We start from the raw sequence: 18,574 nt of genomic DNA on the forward strand, positions 1-18,574 counted from the left end.
TATTCGTCCTCTTTTCATTGTTGGAGTAGTAACCAGGAGGAAGAGGGAAGAGGGAGGGCAACTTTAACACCATGGATGTGCACCATAATTCACGTTATACCTGTAACAAGTACACAAGTTCAGGAAGAAGGAACAGCTTTTCATCTCCTCTGTTATGAAGATGGGAGGAATGGAGTTTGCCAAGTAAACTTCTCTATGTGCATCGCAAACCATTTGTATTTGCTGTCAGATTATGAACCACTCACTGGAAAAGGCTGCTGTCAAAAGCTATTGTGCCCTGGACATTGCTTTTTACAATGCTTGTTGTAAGAATGTTGCCATTTCAAATATTTGTGACATGGCCTCTTGTTTGTTGATTCACATCTTCACAAGCTATTATTGCTTGGACCATGATTCAAGGAGTCAATGCTCTTTGTTCATCAGTACTTTGGACTCTGCTTTCTGAGATTTTGCACCTCCATTGAAATTTTTGCTACTGGGGATTTCTTCTGATCTTGGATCCACTGAGTAGGGTCTTTAATGCTAACTGTTGATCTAGCAGGGATCCATTCAAGCAGGTCAGAAATGCCAATGTACTGTGCCGCTGTAGCTCCTCCATGTAGCTGCTGGTGTTTTGAGTATTTGCATATCAGGCTGAGTATATTTTATGTTGTAACAGTGTGCAAGTGTCAGTCAAATGTTTGCCTTTCTGTGTGCTCACTTAATAGCTGAAACCAGCTTGCAGGCTCAAGGATAAGGCCCACTGTGCCAGCACAAATCTCCAAGTCATGTATGCTGGCAGAGGGTGCTTAACACCCCTAGCTGTAGGAGCTTCAAAAGCAGTAGTTGAATTGCAGTGGAACAAAAACTAATCCTTTTGTAGTAAAGTTGATACAGTAAGAACTTCAGTGTTGTATGCCTTGGAATTTCTTGAAACATGGATTCACAATACACACACAGTCCCTGAATCCTTTTTGCTTACTGTAATGTCATGAAAGCTGAAAGAGTGCTGTGACTTAACTTGGCAGATGTTTTAAAATATTACTAGTAGTAACAGCGGTCAGAGTTCTTTGGTATTTGCTGTACTTACTGGGTTTGATGTTAAGACTTGCATTTTAAGTTTTGTTGCATCTTGGTTGACTTTGCTTGGTTACTTTAATTGATGTGATTAAATTATGCTTGTATTTCATTTGCATGTGCCAGTGTCGTCTTGTAATTTGTTTATTTTGTGGTGGTGAGAGAAGTGCTGTATAGTCCCAGCACTGTAGTCAGTCTTCAGATTTCTTGATGTTTTTCACTGTACTGTACAAGATAGCAGCAACAAAAGCTGCACTGCTGTACATTAACTTTCTAAGACTTGAATAGTTCCAAGTTGGAATTAAAATTGAAATGGGAAGGTTGGGATGCAAGAGCATGTAAAGTCTCATGCCGAGATATCCATTTTTATTTATTGACATCTTTTCTTTGACCCTTAGAATTTGAAGCTGCAAGGAAACGAGCAAAGAAAGCCAAGCAGGCTTTTGAGCAGATCAAAAAAGAGCGATTTGATCGTTTCAATGGCTGCTTCGAATCTGTGGCAACAAATATTGATGAAATTTACAAAGCACTTTCCAGAAACAGCAGTGCACAGGTACATTCCTGTGAATTTTTGTTTTTAGAGAATGAATGTGACATACTTATGTATATGAGAGAATATTATGTATGTAAGATATGTGTGTAATTGATATTTGTTTAAAATGCCATGTCCGTAACACTTGAATGAGAATGGCAAAATGCAGGAATTTGTAATTACACATGCCATTTGATATCCCCTATATCTGTTTTTTTATTACTGTCTTGTGTAAGGTGTACTCATGGATGTAGTCAGGCATATACCACATTAAATCAAGAAGGCAACATTTTGCTAGCATAAAAGGTAGCAGAGATCCCAGCTTCTGATGCAAATGAAATTAAAACAGTACAAGAATTCTAGCAAAAAGACTTGTTTATTATTTAACTATCTGTGCAGTCAAAGAATTTTCATGTGATGATTTTGCTGTATGCTTTAGTTCTGTGATTAGGATGTGTATTATCACAGGGAAAAAGTCAAACTGGAGTGGAACACCAGCACAGGAGCTTGGAGCAAAATTTTAAGTTGGCTATTTCACATCTGTTGTAACTGTGTTTAAATACTGTGCCTGATATGCAGAAGGGTGACACTGGTATATCTACTGCAAATAAAAACTTAACTTCTGTCAGCAAATTGCTTATAACTTTCAATGTACACAAATTAGATGTATAAACATAATTGAACTATGCCTGCTTGAATACGAGTAATTTGATTTAATTGTTTATAGATTTCATGTGTACATGAGTTATATAAAAACTGATGTGTTTATCATTGTATGTATGTTTTGACTTAAAATATCTTACTGACTTGTCTTTGTGGGTGAATAGCTTTTAGTTTTACTTACCCTTCTCATTCACATTACAACTTGCAGCCAGAACTTGAGCAGAGTTTGTAGAGTGACAGCTCGTTATCGTGCGATGCTTTGTGCAAGTTGTATAACACATTGGCAGATGTTCATCGTGTTTCACTGTTGCAGTCATTACTCTTGGGTTATCCTGCTGGCAGGCTACCCGCAGTCGGCCCGAATTCCAAAGTCCTGGTCCGGCGTCGGTTGCTTTCGTCTCTTCCCTGACGTCAGTGCGCCACGAGTATAAAAGATGCAGCCGACGCCATTTTCTTTAGTCTTTCTTGCAGCGCGGTGCCCGAAGCAAAAGCAGTTTGCAAGTGCCGGTCGGCCGACTCCTGAGATTTTCAAATCCGAATTTCAGAACCGAATTCTTCATTAGCGCTAAGTACCCCATTGGGGAAACTTTTTTTCTTGCTCCAGACCGATGTCATAAAAAGTTAACAATTGTATTTCTTCTGGGAAGCAAATACCTCATAAGGATTTTCACTCTTACTGTATTCCTTGCCTAGACCCTGACCACGACGTTGCTAGCTGTCGGTTTTGTGCTAGATTTAACCAACGCACTATTAAGCGTCGGTTCGATTTTGCATTTCATTACTTTGGCCGAAAGTTTAATTATATAATGCCGTCGGAACAGCCGACGACCGGAGTTTACAAAAACGCAAGGAGAAGGATAGGCATCCGAGGTCCAAAACTGACGACGAGGCCTCCGTTAGGCCAGTCGCCAGTTCGCTGGTTCTCAGTGAGGCACTTTCGCAGCCCCTGTCAGCCACTACCTCAGAGCCACAGGCCGCTTCCGACTCCCACGTGGAGCCGACTGGGCCTCTGGATACTCAAGGTATTGGACACTTGGAAGTCATTCCCTCAGGTGGGTCCGGAGCCGCTGAGCAGGCATCTGCTTCTGAGGGTGTCTTCAGACTAACACAGTTATATGTTAAACCATCTTCAGCTTCAAAGACTAAAGCAGCTCTAAAGACAAAGAAACAAGTACAGCATTCTCCTGCTCAGACTTCCATACGTAAAAAACAGATGCTTAAAATGGCCGAAGACCTAATTACTATGATCAGGGGTTCCCATCCCCCTTCTGATAAGAGGCCTGGGCAAGAGACGGAATATGATTCTTCTGATCAGGTTTCTATTTCCTCTGATTCCTCTTCTGAACAGGGCTACTCTATTCCTCCCCATGAGGATTCTGATGCTGAAGAATCCATTCCTTCAGCCTCTCCTCCTAAGGATTATTCTTTTGGGGAAACCCTGCATACCATGAGGGAGCATTTCCACTGGAGAGCCAAGATTCCTCAGAATCTAAGAAAAGGCTCAGAGACTTTCTGCTTCTACCTCAGCACAGACCCCTTGCTATTCCACCTGTTCTAGACATTGTAGATGTATTTTCAAAGTCAGGCCTGTCCCCTAACTCTCTACCCCCCGCTCCTGCTAAGCCAGACAGATACTACAGGGTCCCTGATTCTCATAAATTCGTATATAAAAACCCCGCTGCTGACCCAGAAACTATATCTCAGGGTCCCAAAGGGGTCAAAACTTCCACTGCAAAAAACCCTGTCCCCTCTGATAGGGATTCTAGGGCACTGGACAGATGGGGGAAAAAAGTTTACACTTCTGCTACCCTGGCTGTAAGGGCTTTAAATTGTCAGTTTCGTATGCTTAAATATTAGCAATACTTAATGTCACTGCTTAAACAGAAAATGTTGACAAATTCTGAATGTGCAGAGAACAAAGAAATGCAGGATTTATTGCATGGAGCTGAACAAGTGGGAAAGCATACTTTGCAATGTGGTTATGATTCACTGGAGGCCTCTTGCAGGGCCGCTGTTACAGGTTCTGTTATTAGAAGGCATGCTTGGTTAAAGGAACAGAATCTGCCTGATCATGTTAAAGCAAAATTATTAGATGCTCCATTACAGCATGATACTTTGTTTGGTGCTAATGCAGAAGAGGTGTTAAAGAAAATGGAGGATAAAGCGAAATCCATGCAGACAGTTAAGGATTTTTTTACAGGTACAGCCACCCAGATTTAGCAGAAACTGGCCTTCGAAAAATTGGTCCTTTCTAGTATCAGACAGGCCACAAAGAGGCAGATACTGACGTCCCAGAGGCAGATCTCAGCCCCAAGGCTCATACAGGTCTAATCACTGGGGTGCTCCTACTTCCAAAAGCGGAGAAGACAAATCACGACCCTACAGGAAACGGTCCCAATGACTTTCCTGTGCCAGATCCAAGCACTTTTCTTTTGACAGCCCCCCTAGGGGGGGAAACTAGCACTTTTTTCAGCAAATTGGCAAATGATTACCCAAGACAAATGGGTCTTGAACATAGTGTCCCAGGGCTACAGGTTCCATTTTCACACCCTACCAAGGGCAAAAGGTATGCCAGACCTGCCACACAGTCAATGGGCAGAGGCGCAAAAACAAATTACAGCCCTCATGGACATGAGGGCCATTCATCACATACCACAACAAGAGCAGGGGCAAGGATTTTACTCGAGACTTTTCTTGGTGCCCAGAAAGGACAAAGCCTGGAGACCAATACTGGACCTGTCTATACTAAACACGTTTCTGGAAGTTCCAAAATTCAAGATGTTGACTCTACAGCAGCTACTGCCCATGCCAGGCAAGAAGGCTTGGCTCGTAACTTTGGACCTAAACGAGGCATGCCTGCATGTCCCAGTCAGACAATCTTGCAGAAGATACCTCAGATTCATAGCTGGCTCAATGCACTACCAATTCTCTGCACTGCCCTTTGGCTTATCTACTGCGCCCAGGGTCTTCACAAAATGCCTGGCACCAGTAATTGCATTCTGCAGACAAAGAAGAATTCAAATATATCCCTACTTGGACGACTGCCTTATTCAAGCAGAGAACAAAGATATTCTTCTAAAACATCTGGCGTTTGTAAAATGATTACTAATTTGCCTAGGGTACACAGTAAACGAAAAGAAATCAAAACTAGTACCCTCTCAAGAGATAATATTCCTGGGTGCAAGCTTAAATACAACTGCCCAGATGGCTTATCTCACGCCAGACAAACAAAGGCAACTGACTTCTTACTTCAAAAAGTTGGCAACAAAGGCCCAGTTATCTGCAAGGAAAATCCTGCAGGCCTTGGGCTTCATGGCATCCTGCATTCTACTAATTCCATATGCCAGACTGCATATGAGGACACTACAATGGTATCTAAAAAGTGTTTGGACTCAGCATTGCCACAGCCTGGAGACAGTAATTACCCTCATTCCCTGCCTGCAACTGGAGTTTCGATGGTGGGCACAGGCCTGTCACCACAACAAGGGTCTGTCATTCACTTTACCCACAGCCAGACAGACACTGACAACGGATGCATCAGATTATGCCTGGGGTGCCCATATGGCAGGATAATGTACTTAGGGCACATGGCCTGCAAGCCAGATGCATCTTCATATCAATCAAAAAGAGATGCTAGCTGTTCAGAATGCCCTGACAGCTTTCAAGGTTCTACTTCATCCAGGACAGCTACTGATAAAGACGGACAATACTACGGTCATGTGGTACATAAGCAGGGAGGCACACATTCCTACCCCCTCTGCAGACAAGCAATGACCTTGTGGGATACAGCATTGACCTATCAAGTTCATCTGCAAGCACAATTCCTGCCAGGAAAAACAAATACTCTGGCAGACGAACTAAGCAGAAACCTCATAGATCCCCACGAGTGGAAACTGGATCCACAAGTCTTCAGCATGATAACAAAGAAATGGGGATGCCCGGACATAGATCTGTTTGCCTCCCCTCACAACTGCCAATTACAGAGATTTTGCACTAGGATTTATCACAAACAAGCATAGAGAGTGGACGCTCTATCCTTCAGCTGGAAAAACCTAACAGTATATGCCTTTTCTCCACTGCCTCTCCTTCCCAAGGTACTCCTAAAGGTCAGACAAGAGAAGCCAAAAATGATACTGATTGCACCAGACTGGCCACGCCAGCACTGGTACCCAATCCTAAAGAGCTTGTCTCAAGGACCAGCATGGATATTGCCTCAAACTTCTCACTTGCTGACCCAACAAAACAATGAGATCCTGCACAGCCAACTTAGGACCTTAAATCTGGCAGCATGGTGGATAATGTAGCCATTCAGAACACTCCTCTTTCAAAAGCTGTTATGGATGTTATCTTGGAGACCAGGAGGCCCAGTACCAAAAAATCTTATGCAGAGAAATGGAAGAGATTCTGTGCTTGGAACCAGGAACAAGGCATTGACACGTATGTACCAAACATTCCTCAGATTTTACAATACCTAACTGAGATGCTGGACAAAGGCCTTTCTTTTTCATCAATTAAGATTCATGCCTCTGCCATTTCAGCCCGTTACAATACAGAACCACCTATCTTTTCTCATCCTTTAATAAGGCAGTACCTCAGAGGGGCCAAAACATCAGGCCTCCAAGGAGAGCACCAATTCCGGCATGATACCTCAGTTATGTCTTGGCAAAACTCACACTGCCTCCTTTTGAGCCAGCCTCTACAGCTGATATAAAATTCTTATCCTGGAAAACAGCTCTGCTCCTAGTAATAACTTCTGCAAGATGAGTCTCGGAGTTACAAGCACTCATGGCTGTGGAACCTTTTATCATTTTTCATCCAGACAGAGTTTCTCTGAGGACAAACCCAACATTTATGCCTAAGGTGGTGTCCAGTGTGGCCCTCAACCAAAACCATTCACTTGCCTACCTTTTATCCAAACCCACAAAACCAGGGTGAGAAAATTCTGCATTCTTTGGACATACACAGGCAGCTACGCTTCTACTTGGACAGAACTAAAGCTTTCAGAAACACCGAGCAACTTTTAGTGTCATATGCTGCAGGATCACAAGGAAAGGCGATCTCAAAACAGACTATTTCTAAATGGATTGGTCATTGCATCCATTTCTGCTATTCTCAGCATCGCAAATCAGTGCCTAAGGGCATTAGGCCTCATTCTACCAGAGCAGCAGCCTTCCTCAGAGGAGTACCAACCAAAGACATCTTAGAGGCTCAACTTGGAGTTCAGTGCACACTTTTACAAAGCACTACCACTTACCTCTTTACTCTAAATCCAGAGCAGGCTTTGCCACTGCAGTTCTGCAGGGCCTCATAGCCTCTCCTAATCCTATTTAGCTCAGCCACCCATCCTCAGCTTTGGGATTCCACCCAAGAGTAATGACTGCAACAGTGAAACACGATGAACATAGTACAGTTATGTACCTACCATAAATGTAGATGTTCGAGTGTATTCACTGTTGCAGTCCGGGTTACCCTCCCACCGTCCCCCTTTCTTTTGCTGGAGTTTATCTGTACTTCTCTATTCTGTACAACCTATGTGGTATATTTGCTGGTAGATGAAGGAAATGTGTCTTTACTGCATGTATGCTTATTGACATAATATATTTAGCCTACCCTTTTTGGGGCACCTGACATCTGGGGCAAGAAAAACTTAAGAAAATGGCGTCAGCTGCATCTTTTATACCCCTGGCGCACTGACGTCAGGGAAGAGGCGACAGCAACCGACGCCGGACCAGGACTTTGGAATTCGGGCCGACTGTGGGTGGCCTGCCAGCAGGATAACCCAAAAGTAATGACTGCAACAGTGAATACACTCGAACATCTACCTTTATGGTAGGTGCACAACTGTACTTTCTCACTTTTGGGACTGCAGTGGGTAATACTTTAATGAGCTGATGTCCGTTTTCCTCAGTGGCTGTGGATGTTTTTTTTATAATGTTTATAATGTTAGCACCTGGATCCACCATCTAGTTAACTAAGGTAACTTTGTGGGCTGTGTTCCTGTAATAAAAGGGGAGGGACATTCAATTAACTAATTCTGCTTTATAATACGTCAGATGGGTGATCCTTCATCAGTATTCTTTTAGTACATTGATTATTCTTGCGTCTGATAACCTTGCTTTGAATTTTAATCCTCTTTACTGTGCTGTTCATGAGACACAGGTTCTGTGCCTAAAATCTGTCTATTCAATAAGGAAAGTGTGATAAAGGCCTCTGTGAAAGGTGTGGTGTTTTTCAGGAAGTCACCTTAAGCAGCAGTTGACATGATTTAGTCTGCGATGTATCCTCTGTTAGGAGACTGTCACACTATGTGCATTGCAACGTTTTTTACATTTTTGTTAAAGCTTAATTTTGAGTGGTCGTGTTGGATGTACATAGGAGACAGATGTAGAGAGACATTCTGGGGAATAGATTAGGGAGGTTGTATCTCAGGACAAGACCTAAAACAGATTGCACCCTTATTGTTGATTGAGGGGTTCTTTTGTTTGTAAAGGCCACTCATCCATTTTCTGTTGCTCATTTATCACTTTTATATGTATAAGCCGAAAATTCACTTTTCTTGAATGAAAATTAGTTGCACAACTCATTTTTTTTTTCATTTCATTGGTATGAGAACCATGACCACAAGATGAATTGCCTGAGTAGAGTGGGTGATACATAGGGTGTATTTAAGAGCTGAGATACTTTCATAAAATACATCCAAGCCCATATGTGCATTCACCTACAGTATACTGTAATGGTCTTGTTTGGATGGTGGATGAGCTTGGATGGTGGATGAGCTCTGCACTCCTGGACAGAATGTGACATTATTCATGTACTGTGGTAACATGTTGCCTTAACTGGCAGTCAGTTCTGATTGCAGCCATAAAAGACACATACAGTACTAAAATTATTCACTTTCAGGCATCTTTGATACTTTCTGATAACAGTACGTGACAGATTTAGCTAAATCTTTCTAGCTTGTGCCCAGTACTGGTCATGCTGTTTCTGATTGTCTGTGCAAGTTGCAGCACAGGGACACTTCAAGCACTTTGTTTTTCCCCCACAGTGTTAGAAAAGTAATGCTGTTAAATTCCATGTTGCATCACATGCCGAGAGATCACATGATTAACTGGTGTTGCTCTGCAGTCATCAGTATTGGAAAGGTGCATTCTTTACTTCATAGACAGCTTACAAGTACACCACTTAATCTTTCCTGCATTCACAGTATGTGCAGAAATGAATAATGTCTCTCCTTGAATTTAGCTGAATTTTTCAGTTATTTTCTTTGCGTTTTGTAATTTAGAAAAAAAAAATTGATTTGTTAGCCCTAGGACCCCCCTGGCAAATCCTTGTTGTCACTCAGTGTGACGTAGGAACTGGGTCTCCTGATACATTAGTCTGCTTCAGTTTCTATTCAGTGGGGCTGCGGCTGTTATTTCAGTCGTCTTCCTCATGTGAGTAACAGTAATAGAATGGCAGCTAGTAGTGTAAATGTCCTAATTATTGTAAGAAGGTGGAATTCTGGTTGACTGTGTTGTCTCTTAGCGGGAGCATAAACAAGCATTACTTCAAGATCTGGGTAAGAAATTGTTTCTTTTCTCCAGGTGATTGTCATTGGCCCTTACTGTACAGGCTAGAATGGGAAGAAGGCCTTGTTCTTTTTCTTTGGGTTACGCATTGCTTTCCTCTGGCACACTGCCAAGCATCTTGGGCCCAAGAGTGTTCAAATGTTGCATGGTGCACAACACGACCGTCCAAACTGCTTAGAAAATTTTTCAAAGTCAAATCTCTAATGAAGCAGTAATATATATTAGATGCAAAAAAATATTTTTGTTTTCTACCTCCTCACCAAAAAATATGTTCATTGAACAAGAACAGGTACATGATACTTTTTCCATAAGTGTGTTTTCCACACTTCCTAATCAAACTAAAGGATAGCGTCTAATGAATAACTCATGCACAAAAAGCATTAGTCTTAACTAGGCCAAAAGCTTTTTTCCCGTCTCATGATTTACTCGGGCAGAATCATTTATTAACAGCAGAAGATTCATTATCAATGACTTCATTTTAAGTACCACATGTTAGACAAGTGTCAAATCACTGCTAGGTTGAGCTGTATATTACTATTAACTATCCAACAAAATAGCCCCCAGTTCATGTCTGCACACTCCACCTACTGAGTGGAGCAATGACATTCCATGTATTAAAGAAGAGTATATTTGCTGTAGCAATACAAGCATTCTTTATCCTGGATGTTGTGATGTTCTTTGTGTTTCACTGTTGCAGTCATCACCTGTGGGTTATCCCTGCTCTGGTAGCCCTTGGCCGGCCAGAATACCAGAGTCAGTTTTTTTTTTTTTTTTTTTGCATCAGCTGCTGTCGCCTGTAGTTTGATGTCAGGTCGTCAGTGCTATAAAGCAAGGCAGCTGACGTCATTACACCAGTCTTTCTTGCCGTGGAGCTCGTAGCAGAAGCAGTTAGCACGAGTGCCGGTCGGTCGCTACCAGACGTTGAATTTCAGTTGTAAACGTCTAAAACTAAGTACCCTGTTGGGATTTTTTTCTTGCACTAACCGATGTCTGAAAAAGATAACAATTGTCTCATCTGTGGAAAGCAGATCCCACACCGAGACTTCAATTCTTACTGCATCACTTGTTTAGGCCCATACCATGACGTCCAACGTTGCCGGTTCTGTGCCCTCTTTAATGCGAGAACCATTCGCAGTAGAGCTCTTTTTGTAGACAGTTATTTTTTTATTCCGTCTTTGCATTCCGATATGGCGCCCATCAGCCAACAGTCTGTGGACATTCCATAAAAACACAGAGATAAAGATAGAGACAGACCACACAAGGCTAAGCCTTCCGAAGACGTTACCACTAAGCAGGTCGTCAGTTCTCCGGAATTCTGTGATGTGCTTTCACAGCCCCTGATGCCTGATTTGATATCTATGCAGGCCTCTGCCTTCTTCGTCTTCCGAACCTTTGGGTGTCTCTGCTTCGGGTGGGTCTGGAGCTGCGACGCAGGCACCGGCTTACGAGGAGGCGTTTTGCACTACCGAATCTAGACAAAAAATTACGTCTTCGCATCCGACTACCATTTTTGTCAGACTGACGGATTCTCTCAGGCCTAGAAACCAGGCCACTCCTAGGAAATCTGCTTCTAGCCACCATCTTGCTACTGCTCTACCACCCCAAGAACAAATGCTTAAAATGGCGGAGGATCTCATCTCCCTTATCCGAGGTAGTCAGGCCACTACTTCTAAAAGGAAAAGGCACCCTTCCCCAGAAATTATGACAGAGCAGGATTCTGAGGAATCTGTCTTTTCCGTTTTTGAAGAGGAACAGCATCCCTTAACTGCTTATGAGGATTCAGATGCAGAGGAGTCCATCCCTTCCGTCTCCCCTCCAGAGAACCTTTCCTTTGGGGAAACCCTTCACACCCTCAGGGAACATTTCCAATGGGAATCTCAGGACTTCCCACAGTCTAAGAAAAGATCGAGAGTTTCTGGACCTGCCCCAGCACAGACCCCCGGCCCCCCCCCCCCATTTTAGAAGTGGTGGATGATGTTTTCCATGAATCCAGCTTAGCCCCTGATGCTCTCCCTCCTGCTCCCAGTAAACCTGATAGGTACTACAGAGTACCGGATCCTCACAATTACCTGTACAGAAATCCTGCTGCATACCCAGAGGTCATTACACAAGGACCTAAAGGAGCTAGGACTAGTTCTGCCAAGAATCCTCTTCCTTCTGACAAGAACTCCAAAGCACTGGACAGATGGGGTAAAAAAGTATACACCTCTGCAGCCTTAGCTATCAGAACACTCAGTTGTCAGTTCCATATGTTAAAATATCAACAGCACACTTTGGAACAATTAAAACAGAAGATTGCTACCTTTCTTGACTGTGCCATTTCAAAAGAGTTAGCAGATTTACTGCATTCTGCTTGTCAAGTGGCCAAACACTCATTACAGTGTGGATATGATACCCTAGAAGCTTCTAGCAGGGCAGCAGTGACAGGATCTGTTATTAGGAGACATGCATGGCTGAAAGAACAACCTCTCCCTGATCATGTCAAGTCTAAACTTATTGATGCACCCCTAGATAAGGAGAGTTTGTTTGGGGAAGAAGCAGAAGAGGTGCTTAAAAAGATGGAAGACAAAGCAAAATCTATGCAAACAGTAAAAGATTTCTTTCAAGTTCAACCTCCCAGATTCATCAGGAATTTTCCCTCTATGCACTGGGCCTTCCCTGCACCTAGCAGACAGGGCCAAGATAAGCCCCGCAGGGACAGACCATCCAGGCCCCTATCCCAGGGCCAGCAGAGAAGCAAATAATGGACCACTTTCCTCTCTAAGGCAGGGAGTTCTAAGCCAGCCTTCTATGGCAAACACTCAAAATGACTCCCCCTCTGCCCTCCCTTCTCTCATCAAAAACTAGGAGGAGGGCTCTCCCTCTTCAAAGACAATTGGCTTTCTGTAACAAAGGACCAATGGGTCTTAAAGATCATTTCTCAGGGATACAAATTCTCTTTCAGCGAACTCCCAATTCCAAGAGGGTACCCAGACTTACCTCCAAATCAGTGGGCAGAGGCATTGAAACAGGTCCAAGCTCTCATATCCCAGGGGGCAGTAGAACCTGTCCCCTCAGATCAAACAGGCAAGGCTTTTATTCCAGACTATTCCTTGTTTCCAGAAAAGAGGGCACTTGGCGCCCCATCCTGGATCTATCCATTCTGCACACCTCCCTGGTGGTCCCCAGATTCAAAATGCTAACTTTGCAACAGCTGCTGCCTATGCTAACAAAAAATGCTTGGCTAGTGATCCTAGACCCAAAAGATGCCTACCTCCACATCCCCATCAGGGAATTGTGCAGAAAATTCCTGCATTTCAGAGCAGGCTCACAACACTCTCAGTTCTCTGTGCTGCCCTTTGGCTTATCTACCGCTCGTAGCGTATTCACCAAATGCTTGGCCCCGGCCATAACATTCTACAGACAGAGAAGTATACAGATTTTACCCTTACCTGGATGACTGCCTCATTCAGGCAGAGTGCAAAGAAAAGCTGTTCAGGACCTTCTCTTTGTCAAATCACTCCTAACTTCCCTAGGGTACACCATCAAGAAGAAGAAATCAAAACAAAATCACACCAGGAAGATCATTTTCTTGGGAGCTGTGCTAGACACAGCATCCGAAATGGCCTTCCTATCCTCAGAAAAGCAGAGCTTCCTGCCTCTCTACTTTACCCAGCTGGCTTCCAGAAGTCACCTCACTGCGAGGAAGTTCCTGCAAACCCTGGGATACGTGGCATCTTTCATCCTTCTCATTCCCCTGGCCAGGATTCACATAGATTCATAGGTTGGTATTAGGCTATCGGCCCTAGGGCCCATACAAGCCTAGCCATAACAATTCCCTGGCTATTTCTTCCCACAGTATTTATTTCCCTGGACCCCTGTCTAGCAGGGCGACTGACATGATCCCCGGGGTGAATTTCCTATCTCCCATCCAATCATCAAGGTTACTTTTGAAGAGGGCCAAAGAGGTGCTCTGCTTGACATGTATGGGCAGTCTATTCCAGAGTCTGGGGAATGAGAATGAGAAATGACATGAGAAAACTTCAGTGGTATTTAAAGAACCTTTGGTGCCAGCACTCAGTCCCTAGAAACCTCTCTCCCTCTGATCCCATGTATAAGGGCCGAGTTTCTCTGGTGGGCAGACGCCTGTCCCAGGAACAAGGATCTTCCCTTCATCCTCCTCCCTTCCGGCCAGTCCATCACCACCGACGCTTCAGACATTGCTTGGGATGCTCACTTAGCAGGAAGGTGCACCCAAGGTCTTTGGGATGCCCAGCAACTTCACTTGCACATCAATCAGAAAGGAATGATGGCAGTACAAAAGGCTCTGACATCCTTCAAGCCCCATCTCAAGCCAGGGGTTCTCCTTATAAAAACAGACACCACCACAGTAATGTGGTACTTCAACAAACGGGGGGGGGGGGGGCGGGTACAATTTTACCCCTGTGCAGGTTAGCCATGAGCTTCTGGCTAACAGCCACCTTCATGGCTCTACACCTAATTGCCCAATACCTACCAGGAGTCAACAACTCCCTGGCAGACCAACTAAGCAGAAACTTACTGGACCTCCACGAATGGCAGCTCCACAGGGAAAGCTTTCTGCAACTCACTCAGGAGTGAGGGACTCTGGAAGTGGATCTCTTTGCCACGCACCTCAACTACCAGCTGCAGAAGCTCTGTACCAGGGAGTATCACCTCCTAGTGTGGAAGGTGGATGCCTTGACCTTCTCCTGCAACTCCCTCTTTGTATACGCCTTCCCTCCCCTGCCCCTTGTTCCCAAGGTACTGATCAAAATAAGGGAGGAGAGACCAAAGGCCATCATCATTGATCCAAATTGGTCCAGACAGCATTGGTACCCCTTACTGCGCAGCCTGACTTTACAGCCCCCCCAAGCAGCTTCCCCTGATCTCAGACCTCTTGACCCAGGTGAGGGGGAAGATACTGCACCCAGACTTACAGACTCTGTCTTTCAAGCATGGTTTATACCTTAAAAGCTAACAAGGAGTTCCTGTTAAGCAAACAGGTCCTACACATCATCACAGAAAGTCATACGCAGAGAAATGGAAAAGATTCTGCTCCTCTAACCAGTCCAAAGGGGCCAGTACCTCCCGTCCTTCCATCCCTCTTATCTTGGATTACCTATCCGAGTTGCTCATTAATGGCCTCTCTTCCTCCTCTATTAAAATCCATGCTTCAGCCGTTTCTGCCCTTTACGATTCAGACCCATCCCTCTTCTCTCATCCTTTGATTAAGCAATTCCTCAGAGGGACTTCCTCCCAGAAGGCCTCCCATGCCTTCCTGGGACCTGAATTATGTTCCTAGAAAAACTAACCTTACCTCCATTTCAAACCTGCTGCTTCTGCAGAATTAAAATACCTCTCTTGGAAGACTGCTTTCCTACTAGCTATCACCTCAGCCAGAAGGGTATCAGAACTTCAGGCTCTCATGGCTGTTGAGCCCTTCATAATTTTCCATGCAGACAGGGTCTCCCTGAGGACTGATCCCCTCCTTTATGCCCAAGATGGTATCTGATATGACCCTCAACTAGGCCATACATCTACCCACCTTCTTTCCCAACCCTCAAAACAAGGGGGAAATAATTCTACACTCGCTAGATGTGCACAGACAACTCGGATACTATCTGGACTGTACTAAACCATTCAGAAAAACAGACCAACTACTTGTCAGCTTTGACCCTGCGGCAGAGGGGAAGCCCATTTCCAAATGGATATTGCACTGTGTCCATTTCTGCTACAAACTACATAGGACCCCCTCCCAAGTCTATCCGTACCCATTCCACTAGATGAAGCCACCCATGGCCTGTTCTTTAATAATTTGCCTCCACTTCCACAACCTTCCTCAGAGGAGTCCCCACCAGGGACATCTTGGAAGCTGCCATCTGGACCTCTGTCCATACAATTGCAAAGCATTACAACCTACCTCTTTTTTCTAAGTCTAGGGCAGGGTTGGCCTCTGCAGTTCTGCAAAGCCTGCTGACCCATGCCTAGGACTCTAACCTATCCTCCACCCCTCTCCTCAGCTTTGGGAATCCTCCCACAGGTGATGACTGCAACAGTGAAACATGAAGAACATAGTACAGTTGTGTACACTTACCATAAATGTAGATGTTTGAGTGTATTCATTGTTGCAGTCCTGGTTTCCCTCCCTCTATCCTCCATATAGCATCTTCCCCTAGGGGGACATAAGCTTCCCACTGTGGCTTTGTGCCACCAGGGCCACTTTTCCTTATGCTTCTAATATAGCACTGACAACCTGACATCAGATTGCAGGCGATGGCAGCAGACACTAAAAAACATTGACTGTGGTATTCGGGCCAGCCGAGGGCTACCATAGCAGGGATAACCCACAGGTGATGACTGCAACAGTGAATACACTCTAACATCTACATTTATGGTAAGTGTACACATCTGTACTTCCTGTAATTTGTTTAAGCTCATATCTAACTTCTTCCCTCAGGAAAGAGGTTTCTGCAGTTCTTGATATAGCCTTTGAATGCCAGTACATCAACAGAGCTGGAAGGCTTCTGATTTCATTAAAGAAGAACTTATTATATTTGACCAGATGCAGTTAAGAGCTCTGTCTTACCAAGCATCAGTGTTTCTACATTGCATACACAGATGAATTGATTAAATTTAACTGATTGTGGAAGAAATGAAGTCTACACTTAGATTTACCATTTCAAGAAGTCTTGCACTTGAGCAAAGCAGAGTATGTGGCTTGATTTTGAGGCTTTGGGATTGGAAAATGTTATGACTGTAGTTATTTTTACGATTGTCCCTGATAGCAGTACTGTTTAGCTTTTGAGTTCTGGCTGCTCAATGCAGTGTTTATTTTTTAACTAATTTTTGAGAAGTCCACTCCCCCCCCACCTCAAATAAGTTGTCTGCGTCATTAGATTTTCTGGTCACTTCATCCATTTGGTACATCTATTGTGTCTCTGCTTTCCTTTGAGTCCCCACCAGTGTAGGTCACTTCTGCCTTATTTCAGTGATCTCCACTGAAAGCATGTTTGGTGGATTGTTTTTTAGAGGGGCTGAGATTGTCTTCTCCATGCAACTTATGGATGTTCATCGTGTTTCACTGTTGCAGTCATTACTCTTGGGTTATCCTGCTGGCAGGCTACCCTCAGTCGGCCAGAATTCCAAAGTCTAGGTCCAGCATTGGCTGCTGTCGCCTCTTCACTGATGTCAGTGCGCCAGGGGTATAAAAGATGCAGCCAATGCCATTTTCTTCAGTCTTTCTTGCCGCGTGGTGCCCGAAGCAAAAGCAGTTCGCAAGTGCCAGTTGGCCGACTCCTGAGATATTCAAATCCGAATTTCAGAACCAAAGTCTTCATTAAAGCTAAGTACCCCGTTGGGGAAACTTTTTTCTTGCTCCAGACCGAAGTCAGCAAAAGTTAACAATTGTATTTCTTATGGGAAGCAAGTACCTCATAAAGATTTTCACTCTTACTGTATTCATTTCCTAGGCCCTGATCACAATGTTGCTAGCTGTCGGTTTTGTGCTAGATTTAACCAACGCACTATTAAGCGTCCGTTCGATTTTGCATTTCATTACTTTGGCCGAAGATTTAATTATATAATGCCGTTGGACCAGCCGACAACCGGAGTTTACAAAAAACAAAAGGATAGGCATCCGAGGTCCAAAACCGACGATGAGGCCTCTGCTAGGCCAGTCGCCGGTTCTCAGTGAGGTGCTTTCGCAGCCCCTGGTGCCCGCTACCTCAGAGCCACAGGCCGCTTCCGACTCCCACGTGGAGCCCGACTGGGCCTCTGGATACTCAAGGTATTGGACACTCGGAAATCATTCCCTCAGATGGGTCCGGAGCTGCTGAGCAGGCATCGGCTTCTGAGGGTGTCTTCAGACCTACACAACTATATATTAAGCCATCTTCAGCTTCAAAGACAAAGACTAAAGCAGCTCTAAAGACAAAGAAACAAGTACAGCATTCTCTGGCTCAGACTTCCATGCCTAAAAAACAGATGCTCAGAATGGCCGAAGACCTAATTACTTTGATCAGGTGCTCCCATCCCCCTCCTGATAAGAGGCCTAGGCAAGAGACAGAGTATGATTCTTCTGATCAGGTTTCTATTTCCTCTGATTCCTCTTCTGAACAGGATTACTCCATGCTTCCCTATGAGGATTCTGATGCTGAAGTATCCTTTCCTTCAGCCTCCCCTCCTGAGGATTATTCTTTTGTGAAACCCTGCATACCATTAGGTTGCATTTCCTTTGGGCAAGCCAAGATTATTCTGAATCTAAGAAAAGGCCCAGAGACTTTCTTCTGCTTCCTCAGCACAGACCCCTTGCTATTCCACCTGTTCTAGACATTGTAGATGATGTATTTTCAGAGTCCGGCATGTCTCCTGACTCTTTACCCCCTGCACCTGCTAAGCCTGACAGATACTACAGGGTCCTGGATTCTCATAAATTCCTATATAAAAACCCCGCTGCTGATCCAGAAACTATATCTCAGGGTCCCAAAGGGGTCAAAGCTTCCACTGTAAAAAAACCCTTTCCCCTCTGATAGGGATTCTAGGGCTCTAGACAGATGGGGGAAAAAGTCTACACTTCTGCTACCCTGGCTGTAAGGGCTTTAAATTGTCAGTTTCATATGCTTAAATATCAGCAATATTTAATGTCACTGCTTAAACAGAAATTGTTGACAAATACTGAATGTTCAGAGAACAAAGAAGCAGATTTATTGCATGCAGGTGAACAATTGGGAAAGCATACTTTGCGATGTGGTTATGA

At 44.2% G+C, this 18,574-nt stretch overlaps 1 protein-coding gene across 1 annotated transcript in view; it reads left to right on the forward strand.

Moving 5' to 3' along the window:
- SMC1A (structural maintenance of chromosomes 1A) overlaps nucleotides 1-18,574 on the forward strand; it is a 1,753,330-nt gene that overhangs the window by 1,310,676 nt on the left and 424,080 nt on the right. The window contains exon 24 of the mRNA XM_044060554.1: nucleotides 1,455-1,609. Within this exon, the coding sequence (XP_043916489.1) occupies nucleotides 1,455-1,609 (155 nt within the window). The remainder of the gene's footprint in view (nucleotides 1-1,454; nucleotides 1,610-18,574) is intronic.

The sequence above is a fragment of the Protopterus annectens genome, chromosome 1.part0, assembly GCF_019279795.1.
Source record: "Protopterus annectens isolate FY-2018-M chromosome 1.part0, PAN1.0, whole genome shotgun sequence".
In the NCBI taxonomy this organism is placed as follows: domain Eukaryota; kingdom Metazoa; phylum Chordata; order Ceratodontiformes; family Protopteridae; genus Protopterus; species Protopterus annectens.